At 35.5% G+C, this 12,716-nt stretch overlaps 1 protein-coding gene across 2 annotated transcripts in view; it reads left to right on the top strand.

Annotated features, from left to right (window-relative positions):
- LOC128651473 (uncharacterized) overlaps positions 1-12,716 on the top strand; it is a 58,169-nt gene that overhangs the window by 33,222 nt on the left and 12,231 nt on the right. Inside the window, exon 2 of one of the 2 annotated variants that reach the window (XM_053704515.1) lies at positions 10,183-10,533. In XM_053704515.1, the coding sequence (XP_053560490.1) occupies positions 10,183-10,533 (351 nt within the window). Of the gene's footprint in view, positions 1-10,179; positions 10,534-12,716 lie in introns of both variants that reach the window. The other variant, XM_053704513.1, reaches the window with a different exon arrangement.

The following is a 12,716-nucleotide window of genomic DNA, read 5'->3' as shown; positions in this document are numbered from 1 at the left end:
TATTGCATTTCAGAAGTGCACACCATACAGCTTTTATTAAATCATTACCACATAGTCAGATGTTAAGAGTCAACAGAATTGTTTCTGATAACCTCACTGTTCACTCTAGATTAGAGGACATGGGCAATACATTCTTAGAAAGGGGCTAACCTAGACAATTGATAAAAAAAGTTATTGAAGATGTGAGGTCAATTCAGAGAGAAGATTTATTAAAGTTCAAAAAGATCAAAACTGATACAAAGAGGATCTGTTTTGTCTCTGAGTTTTCCAAACAAATTTCAATAATAGCCAAGTCTATATGGAGACACTGAGGCATGCTGAGTAAATATTTACCTTGCCTGGGCTGTGTTAATTGTAGCTCCATTATTAAAAGTCCTTATTTTATGCATCCCCATACTGGACATAAATATTTCTATTGTGATCACTTTACTTGTGATACTCGTTACGTGGTTTATTTGATAAAATGCCTATGTGGGCGTGTCTATGTGGGAGAATCCACTAGACGTATCCGAGACCGAGTTAGTGAACACAAAAGCAATATTAGATGTAATGTGACCCCAGCTCAAGTTGCTTGCCAGTTCTTGATGGCAGGACATCATATTAATCAATTAAAGTATAAAATAATAGAACAGATTAAAAAAAAGAATGGGTGGTAATGGAGAGCTATTACTGAAACAACGTGAAACCTATAGGATCTTTAAATTGTATACATTAGAGCCAAAAGGTATGCATAGGGAAATCAATTAGTCAGTTTTCCATTGTATTGTTTCACATATAATGGATCTGTAGTTTTTTATAACTATATTTGACTAGTGTTTCTATTAAATGTTGCTATATTTAAAAATAATTATTTTTCCTAAAATGTATTAACATTGTAACAAATGATGTATAGCTTAAACTTTATAATGTGGATAACTAGCGCAATCTGAGACCTGAAATAAAATGTTAGGGTTAAAATAAAATTCACACAAGACACATGTAAATTACAGAAACATAAATTAATACTCTAATATATATATAAAAAATAGTGCAACTTGAGATCTGACATAAAGTATAATGATTAAAAAAGGTTTCACAAAAAATAAAGTATTACCCCTTTTTAATTAAAACTATAATTTTAATATTGATAAAAATATTGAAAGGGTTAAAAAGGGATAAGGTATATGGTAAGGTGTTTGACTGGAAAAATGGGTTCCAATATGTATATGAATATGAGTATATGAGTCTTCCCCAGCTGGTTTTCAAGAATCTACCCATGCAAGAGTATTTCCCAGCTAGTTTTAAGAATCTACCCATGCAAGAGCCTTTCCCAGCTGGTTTTAAAGAATCTACCCATGCAAGAGCCTTTCCCAGATGGGTTTAGAAAATATACCCATGCAAGAGCCTTTCCCAGATGGTTTTAGAAAATCTACCCATGCAAGAGTCTTTCCCAGATGGTTTTAGAAAATCTACCCATGCAAGAGTCTTTCCCAGCTGGTTTTAAAGCATCTACCCATGCAAGAGTCTTTCCCAGATGGTTTTAAAGCATCTACCCATGCAAGAGTCTTTCCCAGATGGTTTTAGAAAATCTACCCATGTAAAAGTCTATGGGGGCTGTTTGCCCCTCCTATGCCAAACTTTTTATGGGTTGGTGGGAGCTGTACCACATCTATGGAGATAGGAATCCATTCAGAGACGGGATCATTCACTATTACAGATACTTAGAGGATCTGTTTTTCATTTTGTAATTAGATACACTAATGGCTGATAAGCAGCATAATCTTGTTCATCACAAAGTAACTTTGATCTCTTAAGTTCCTCAATGGTTTTACGCAAGTCAGTGATAATATTTTTGTTCTCTGCAAACAGCTTGTCACATGCTTCTATAGGCATTAAATGCTGCAGTTCCTCCTCAAGCTTGGCAATGGAGTCCTTTAGAGTATTAATATCTTTCTAAAGGTACTCAACAGTAAGACCGATGATGTCCAGGGAGGGAAGGTTTCATCTCAAGTGGGTTCAAATGCAAAATCAGTTTTTGACACCTTAAGTATTAAACACAAGGGTTTGCATAATAAGATTGTTTTTTTTTGTCCTACTAAAATTCACCATAGCATAGAAACATTTGAACGATTGGTTCTTTCTGATGTGTCCAATTTACAACAGAAGGTAAGAAAATGTACCTTTAAAGGGACACTCAGGTTAAATTAAATTTTCATGATTCAGATACAGCATGTAATTTTAAACAACTTTCCAATTTACTTCCATTAAAAAAAAAGTGCACAGTCTTTTATATTTATACTTTTTGAGTCACCAGATCCTACTGAGCATGTGCAAGAATTCAAAGACTATACGTATATGCATTTGTAATTGGCTGATTGCTATCACATGGTACAAGGGGAGTGGAAATATACATAACTTTGAAATTTATTATAAAAAAATCTACTACTCATATGAAGTTCAGACTAAGTGCTATTGCATTGTCTTGTTATCTTGCATTTGTTGATTATGCAAATCTAATGTGTTGACTGGTCCTTTAAGAATAAGTTTAATCCTGTTAATTTCACAACAGTGGACCGAGCAGCTCTTAAAACTCTACAGGCAAAGAAGGAGTTAATCTTGAAGCAAGCTAATAAAGGCGGTGCCACTGTTGTGCTTAACAAATTGGATTATAAAACTGAAATCTTGCAACAACTGAATATGAGCAATGTTTATGTCTTAGCCCTTCTAATCCTATTTTTAAGATTGTGAAATAAATACAGTGTGCGATTCAGACAGCTCTGAACAATGCCATTATTGATGAAAAAACTTTTAAATTTCTTGTGGTGAAGGATCCATTAACATTAGTATTATATATCCTTCCAAAGATCCATTAGTCTTTGGTTGCTCCATCGGAACATCCTTGTGCTGCATGTACCAACTCTGTCTTCACACATATGGCCATTTTTTTGGACAGAATTTTACGTCCCTTGGTGGAGCAATTAAATACTTTTATATAGGATACTAATGATTTTTTCAATAAGTTGAATGGCTTGCAGCTAACCACAGATAAATTTACAAAGTTTAGTTTAGATGTAACAAGTTTGCATACATCTATCACCCATGAAAGTGGTTTAGGGGTCGTGAGATATGCTCTACAGGTACACATAGCATTGGCCAGATTCATTTTATTTTCCAGCTGTTAAAAATCATGTTATATAATAACTATTTTCTGTTTGAGAATTAATTTTATCTCCAACTGCAGGGTACAGCCATAGCATCCAATGTCGCCCCCAGTTATGCCAATATTTATATGAATATATTTGAAGAAAAATGTGTTTTTTAAAACCAACTATTCAATCAATATGGGTCCATTTGGTGGTGCTGTTCACTCCAGATTACAGGGCATGAGCAATACATTCTTAGAAAGGGGCTAGCCTAGACAATTGATAGACAAAGTTATTAAAGATGTGAGGCCAATTCAGAGAGAAGATTTATTAAAGTTCAAAAGATCAAAACTGATTCAAAGAGGATCTGTTTTGTCTCTGAGATTACCAAACAAATTTCAATAATAGCCAAGTTTATACTCGGTACGTGGTTTATTTTATCAAATGTCCATGTGGGCGTGTCTATGTGGGAGAATCCACTAGATGTATCCGAGACGCGTTAGTGAACACAAAAGCAATATTAGATGTAATGTGACCCCCTCTCCAGTTGCTTGCCAGTTCTTGATGGTTCTTAATCAATTAAGATATCAAATAATAGAACAGATAAAAAAAAACAGAAGGGGTTGTAATAGAGAGCTATTACTGAAACAACGTGAAACCTATTGGATCTTTTAATTAGATACATTAGAGCCAAAAGGTATGAATAGGGAAATCAATTGGTCAGTTATGTATTGTATTGTTTCACATATAATGAATCTGTAGTTTTTTATAGCTATATTTGACTAGTGTTTCTAATAAATGTTGCTATTTTTAAAATGAATTATTTTTCCTAAAATGTATTAACATTGTAACAAATGATGTATATCTTAAACTTTATAATTTAATTCTGGTTGTCTTAAATTGTTAGTGTTTTTAATTTTGTCCCCTAGATGGCGATGTGTAAATAAGTTACATTATAAGGTGTATTGCTATAAAGGTAACGGAAATTGATGACCAAAGCATCACATGGTTAAGGGGTGTTACCCCGAAACATTGTGGTTGTTTGGATATTATCCCATGTAACCTAATTAAAGGAATTTTTTGCATCTATTGGAGACCACTTTTTTCTTTTTTTCTTCTATGTTTGGTGAGTTTTAGTAGTTTTTCACTGTGGGATTCCAGATAGTGTTGTGCTGGTTTCTCTCTGTCTATTTACTATTGGTTTTAGAGAATCTACCCATGCAAGAGTCTTTCCCTTTTAGAGAAGCTATCCATGTAAGGGTCTTTCCCAGCTAGTTTTATAGAATCTACGCATGCAAGAGTCTTTCCCTGCTGGTTTTATATAATCTACCCATGCAAGAGTCTTTCCCTGCTGGTTTTATATAATCTACCCATGCAAGAGTCTTTCCCTGCTGGTTTTAGAGAATCTACCCATGCAAGAGTCTTTCCTTGATGATTTTAGAGAAGCTATCCATGTAAGAGTCTTTCCCAGCTAGTTTTATATAATCTACCCATGCAAGAGTCTTTCCTTGATGATTTTAGAGAAGCTATCCATGCAAGAGTCTTTCCCTGTTGTTTTTAGAGAATTTACCCATGCAAGAGTCATTCCCTGCAGGTTTTAGAGAATTTACATATGCAAGAGTCTTTCCTGTTGGTTTTAGAGAATTTACCCATGCAAGAGAGTCTTTCCCTGTTGGTTTTAGAGAATGTGCCAATGCAAGAGTCCTTCCCTGTTGGTTTTAGAGAATTTATCCATGCAAGAGTCATTCCCTATTGCTTTTTTAGATCTACCCATGCATGAGTATTTCCCTGCAGGTTTTAGAGAATTTACCCATGTAAGAGTCTTTCCCTACTGGTTTTAGAGAATTTACCCATGTAAAAGTCTTTCCCTGCTGGTTTTAGAGAATTTACCCATGTAAAAGTCTTTCCCTACTGGTTTTAGAGAATTTACCCATGTAAGAGTCTTTCCCTACTGGTTTTAGAGAATTTACCCATGTAAGAGTCTTTCCCTACTGGTTTTAGAGAATTTACCCATGTAAAAGTCTTTCCCTACTGGTTTTAGAGAATTTACCCATGTAAGAGTCTTTCCCTGCTGGTTTTAGAGAATTTACCCATGTAAGATTCTTTCCTTACCGGTTTTAGAGAATTTAGCCATATAAGAGTCTTTCCCTACTTGAAATGTGTTCATCACCAATTTCCAAAATTGACCACATAAATGGAAACAAGGCCTAAGAGTCTTTCCCTGCTGGTTTTAGAGAATTTACCCATGCAAACTTATTTCCCTACTGGTTTTAGAGAATTTACCCATGTAAAAGTCTTTGCCTACTGGTGTTAGAGAATTTACCCATGTAAAAGTCTTTGCCTACTGGTGTTAGAGAATTTACCCATGTAAAAGTCTTTGCCTACTGGTGTTAGAGAATTTACCCATGTAAAAGTCTTTGCCTACTGGTTTTAGAGAATTTAGCCATATAAGAGTCTTTTCCTACTGGTGTTAGAGAATCTACCCATGCAAGAAATGCTTGTGCAATGATAAATGCCGACATGTCGGTTGGACATGATTCTATCCGCCCCGCCATATAATAAATTGGCCCTTTAGTATCCTTTGTTAAAAAAGAATATGTACATAATATCCTACACTACTGTGAACTAGCTGTTGATTGGAGACTGCACACATTTGTCTCGTTATTGGTTTGCTATATGTGTTGAGCTAGCTCCCAGTAGTGCATTGTTGCTCCTTTAGCAAAGGATACCAAGAGAATGAAACAAATTTGATACCAGAAGTAAATTAGAAAGATGTAAAAAGTGTATGCTCTACCTAAATCATGAAAGAAAACTTTTGGGTTTCATGTCTCTTTAAGAGTACTCCAAATACCTATCACCTAGATTACAAGTTTTGCGCTAAACAGGGTGCAAAATGAACGCAACAAAATTTGAATTATTTTACCCTCCATAGCGCTGCCATTACAAGTTTCTGAAAAGCCTCCTTGTGCGTGCGATATGTTGGCGTTAAGCTCCATACCACACAAAATCCAAGGGCTGCTTTGACGCGCTCATGCATAGACATCAATGGGGAGAGAGTGTTTGAAAAAAAAACTAACACCTGAAGTGTGGAATGAAAAATTTCCGTAACACAACTCCATTAATGTCTATGGGGAAAAAAGTTACATTTAAACCTAACACCGTAACATAAACCCCCAGTCTAAACACCCCTAATCTGCTGCCCCCAACATCGCTGACACCTAAATAAAATTATTGACCCCTAATCTGCCACTCCCGACATCGCCGCCACTAATAAAAGTTATTAATCCCTATTTTGCCGCTCCCCGACATCCCCGTCACTAATATAAGTTATCAACCCTATTCCGCCGCTCCCCGACATCGCCGCCCCTATAATAAAGTAATTAAACCCTAAACCTCCAGCCTCCCACATAGCCGCCACTAAATAAACCTATTGACCCCTAAACCGCCAGACCCCACATCACCACTACTAGATAAACCTATTAACCCCTAAACCGCCAGCCCCCACATAGCAAAACACTAAATTAAACTATTAACCCCTAAACCTAACACCCTCCTAACTTTAAATTAAAATTACAATATAAATATCTTAAAATAAATCAAAACTTACCTGTGAAAAAAAAAACAACTTTAAGTTTAAACTATCAATTAACCTAATATAACTATACTAATAAAATAAAAAACTACCAATTAAAATATCTAAATTACACATTTAAAAAAACCTAACACTATTAAAAAAATAAAAAAATCTAAAATTACAAAAATAACACTGAACTACGGAAAATAAAAAAAATAAGCTTACAAAAATTAATAAACGAAATTATCAAAAATAAAAACAATTACAACTAATTTAATAGCCCTATAAAAATAAAAAAGCCCCCCGAAAAAAATTTTTCCTAGCCTACAATAAACTACCAATAGCCCTTAAAAGAGCCTTTTGTAGGGCATTGCCCTAAAGAAATAAGCTCTTTTACCTGTAAAAAATATAAAAATCCCCCCCCAATAGTAAAACCAACCCCCCAAAATAAAAAACCTAACTCTAAAAAAACCTAAGCTACCCATTGCCCCTAAAGGGGCATTTGTATGGGCATTGCCCTTAAAAGGCCATACAGATATTTTACATTGCCCTTAAAAGGGCATTCAGCTCCCTAATCTAAAAAAACACCCCCCCCCAAAAAAAAACTAACACTAACCCTAGAAGATCTACTCACAATTTTTGAAGTCCAGACATCCATCCTCATCCAGGCGGCGAGAAGTCTTCATCCAGGTGGCGAGAAGTCTTCATCCAGGTGGCATCTTCTATCTTCATCCTGGCAGCGCGGAGCAGAGCTATCCTGGAAGACATCCGGCGCGGAGTGTCCTCTTCATACGGTCACCGCCGTACACTGAAGCTTCAATGCAAGGTAGCCATTTCAAAATGGCGTCCCTTGCATTCCAATTGACTGATTTTATTCTTGAAATTCAAATCAGCCAATAGGATGAGAGCTTCTGAAATCCTATTCGCTGTTCAAAACAACCAATAGGATGAGAGCTACTGTAATCCTAATGGCTGTTCAAATCAGCCAATAGGATTTTAGAAGTTCTCATCCTATTGGCTGATTTGAATTTCAAGAATCAAAATCAGCCAATAGGAATGCAAAGGATGCTACCTTGCATTCAACTTCAGTGTACGGCGATGACCGTATGAAGATGACGCTCCGCACATGATGTCTTCAGCTTCCAGGATGGCTCCGCTCCTCGCCACTGGGATAAAGATAGAAGACGCCCCCAGGATGGATGAAGACCTTGCCACCTGGATTAAGACCTCGCTGCCTGGATGGAGATGGATGTCCGGACTTAAGAAACCACAAGTAGATCTTCTGGGGTTAGTGTTAGTTTTTTTTTTTTTTATGTTTTTGGGTGATTTTTTTTTTTAGATTAGGGCTTTGGGCTTTGAGAAAGAGTTAAATGCCCTTTTAAGGGCAATGCAAAATAACTAAATGCCCTTTTAAGGGCAATGCCCATACAAATGCCCCTTTAGGGGCAATGGGTATCTTAGGTTTTTTTTAGAGTTAGTTTTTTTTTGGGGGGGTTGGTTGGGTGGTGGATTTTACTGTTGGGGGCACTTTGTATTTTTTTTGTAGTTTATTGTAGGCTAGGGGGTGTTTTTATTCTAGGGGGGTTATATTATAGGGCTTTTAGATTAGGTGTAATTGTTTTTATTTTTGATAATGTTTTTTTTTTAATCTTAGTGTTTTTTATTTTTCGTGATTTTAGTTTTAATTATTTTTGGTAAACTTTTTCAAAGGATTTGTTTTTTTTAGTTGTAATTTAGATTTTTACATTTTTTTCATAGTGTTCGGTTTTTTTAAATTTGTAATTTAGATATTTTAATTGGTAGTATTTTTTATTTTATTAGATTAGTTATGTTAGGTTAATTTATAGTTTAATGTTGGGTTTATATTTATTTCACAGGTAAGTTTTTATTTATTTAAATAGAGTTATATTGTAATTTCAATTTAAAGTTAGGGGGTGTTAAGTTTAGGGGTTAAAAGTTTAATTTAGTGTTTTGGGATGTGGGGGGCTGGCGGTTTAGGGGTTAATACGTTTATTTAGTGGCGAAGATGTGGGATGCCGGAGGTTTAGGGGCTAATAACTTTATTTAGTGGCGGTGATGTCGGGAAGCAGCGGAATAGAGATTAATAACTTTATTATAGTGGCGGCAATGTCGGGGTGCGGGGAAAAGGGGTTAATATATTTAAATAGTGTTGGCGATGCGGGTGGGTGGCAGATTAGGGGTTAATAGGTGTAATATAGTGTTTGCGATGCAGGAGGGTGGGTATAAAAACACCTGAGGAAAGAATTATCATTGTGTGAGCGGACGTTATCCGATATTGCGGATCATGTCCGCTGCACATCGATAAATGCCGACAGCATACGCTCTCTGCATTCATCATTGCACCAGCACTGGTGCCAATTGGCCGCTAGCAGGGGGTGTCAATCAACCCGATCGTATTCGATCGGGTTGATTTCTGTCGATTTCTGTCCGCCTCCTCAGAGCAGGCAGACAGGTTACGGAGCATCAGTCTTTAGACCACTGCTTCATAACTTATGTTTCCGGTGAGCCTGAAGGCTTTCCAGAAACACGGAGCACCAAGCTCCGTACGGAACTTGATAAATATGCCCCCTGGTATTAATCATAATTACAAAAGTATGTTATTATTAATTATGTTACAATTTAGTTTTGTGAAATTTATTTCTAGTAGCAAAGTGACTATTTTAGATGTTTACCATTAGTATTATTTACTCAAAAAAATTATTGCAAATAATTGGAAGTGAAATAATAAATGTAATGTCATTATATTTGCACATTGATAAAAGACAATGCTCACCTTTACATTTCTAGTGTTAAAGGGACACTGAACCCAAATTTTTTCTTTCATAATTCAGATAGAGTATGCAATTTTAAGCAACGTTCTAATTTACTCCTATTATCAAATTTTCTTCATTCTCTTGTTATCTTTATTTGAAAAAGAAGGCATCTTAGCTTTTTTATTGAGTCAGCACTCTGGACAGCACTTTTTTTATTGGTGGATGAATTTATCCACCAATCAGCAAGAACAACCCAAGCTGTTCACTAATGATGGGCCGGAATCTAAACTTACATTCTTGCATTTCAAATGAAGATACCAAGAGAATGAAGAAATTTTGATAATAGGAGTAAATTAGAAAGTTGCTTAAAATGTCATGCTCTATCTGAATCACAAAATAAAAAAATTGGGTTCAGTGTCCCTTTAAAGCTGAGCCATAAAAGATTAGCAGATATGGATGGAACAAAGCATATTATGCCACTATAATTCTTCTAATTCTTTAAACTCTCTAAATAAATAACAAAAACGCAGGTTTTGTTAAATGGCAATAAAGGAATATTTTTCTGCTATATTTTGTTAATATTATATAGATATGAGTTACAGGCCACATAAATGAATTGAACACGCAGGATGCTATGACTGAGTAGCCTTGGTTAGAAGCGCAGTAAAGCAGAGTCAGCTGTAAGTAACCGTGTGTCTTGTGTCTTTAGCAGATGATCGTCACGCTGTTGTGTTCGCTGCACCAGGGTCTCATGTTGTGCTGCCTATGGAGGTGACACTGAGAAGAAACGAGTCTGACTCGGGGAACTGTGACACATTTTACTGGAAACATGAAACTCATTCAGGGATTAAAATGAGAACTCTGAGTAACATGAACAATGAAATGCTTCACTATCAGAAAAATCTCCACACTACGAATCATAGAATGAACTATAACATCTCTCAGAACGGCAGCCTAGAAATAAATGCTGTAAACAGGAGAAATGATGGCAAATACACAGTAAAGGTTTTCAAACCAGATTTCACAAAAATATATGAGAAGGAATTTATCCTTCATATAACAGGTAAGTGAAATATGACAAAGCGCTTGCAGTTTTATTGTGCTGTTACTGTAGTATTGTGTGAGTGGAACATATGCACAGTAAACACACGTTCAGACTTGTATGAAAATAAGTCATTTCACTGTATTCCTTACATTTGTTTCTAAGCACAAAACAAGCTGCCCCTTTAATGAATAGACTAAGGAACAAATGCATGGTACACGGCAATTTAGTTTATTGTTTAAGGTGAGAAATCCTCACACTACGCAATAACAGCTCAGGAATGTCTTTTCTGTTGATTTATTACTGGTTTAGCCAATAAATATATAAGCTCACTTTTGTTCTATTTTTGTGCTGTTGCTGGCCTGTAGCTCTAGCACTAGCTGCTACTTTGGACCCCATGTAGTGGACTGCGCATGCTGCTTTGAAGTCCTTGTGGTGAAGAGTTGTTTACGTGATCCTGATTATTACAGGTTTCGACGTATCAGTCATACCACCTCTGCTCTGCAACCATTTCTGCCATCTCTAAGGTGGCAAGGATAAATTGCCACAAAGTAAATTATTTGGTTGATTGACAGGCCCTGCTCTCACAAGATTGAGAGCAGGGGCAGCACTGCACAAGCAAACTGTATATCAGCATCTTGAGAACCTTGTCTGCACACAATAGTACATAGGACAGTGTAACTTTATTTAAGTATAAGCTGTTGTCCAGCCTTGAACAATGAATATATACAGTGTTTACCTCATATAAACATATATGTACACATGCACATGGATATATACAGTGTGCATCCCATATAAACATATATGTACACATGCACATGGATATATACAGTGTGCATCCCATATAAACATATATGTACACATGCACATGAATATATACAGTGTACATCCCATATAAACATATATGTACACATGCACATGAATATATACAGTGTTCACCCCATAAAACATATGTACACATGCACATAAATATATACAGTGTTTACCCCATATACACATATCTGTACATATGCACTTTAATATATACAGTGTTTACCCCATATACACATATCTGTACATATGCACATGAATATATACAGTGTTTACCCCATATACACATATCTGTACATATGCATATGAATATATACAGTGTTTACCCCATATACACATATCTGTACATATGCACATGAATATATACAGTGTTTACCCCATATACACATATCTGTACATATGCACATGAATATATACAGTGTTTACCCCATATACACATATCTGTACATAGGCACATGAATATATACAGTGTTTACCCCATATACACATATCTGTACATAGGCCATGAATATATACAGTGTTTACCCCATATACACATATCTGTACATAGGCACATGAATATATACAGTGTTTACCCCATATACACATATCTGTACATAGGCACATGAATATATACAGTGTTTACCCCATATACACATATCTGTACATAGGCACATGAATATATACAGTGTTTACCCCATATACACATATCTGTACATATGCACATGAATATATACAGTGTTTACCCCATATACACATATATGTACATATGCACATGAATATATACAGTGTTTACCCCATATACACATATCTGTACATATGCACATGAATATATACAGTGTTTACCCCATATACACATATTTGTACATATGCACATGAATATATACAGTGTTTACCCCATATACACATATCTGTACATATGCACATTAATATGTACAGTGTTTACCCCATATAAACATATATGTACATATGCACATGAATATATACAGTGTTTACCCCATATACACATATCTGTACATATGCACATGAATATATACAGTGTTTACCCCATATACACATATCTGTACATATGCATATGAATATATACAGTGTTTACCCCATATACACATATCTGTACAAATGCAAATTAATATATACAGTGTTTACCCCATATACACATATCTGTACATATGCATATGAATATATACAGTGTTTACCCCATATACACATATCTGTACATATGCACATGAATATATACAGTGTTTACCCCATATACACATATATGTACATATGTACATGAATATATACAGTGTTTACCCCATATACACATATCTGTACATATGCATATGAATATATACAGTGTTTACCCCATATACACATATCTGTACATATGCACTTTAATATATACAGTGTTTACCCCATATACACATATCTGT

The sequence above is a fragment of the Bombina bombina genome, chromosome 3 (assembly GCF_027579735.1).
Source record: "Bombina bombina isolate aBomBom1 chromosome 3, aBomBom1.pri, whole genome shotgun sequence".
Taxonomy (NCBI): Eukaryota; Metazoa; Chordata; class Amphibia; order Anura; family Bombinatoridae; genus Bombina; species Bombina bombina.
This window is presented reverse-complemented; position numbering and strand designations above follow the sequence as displayed.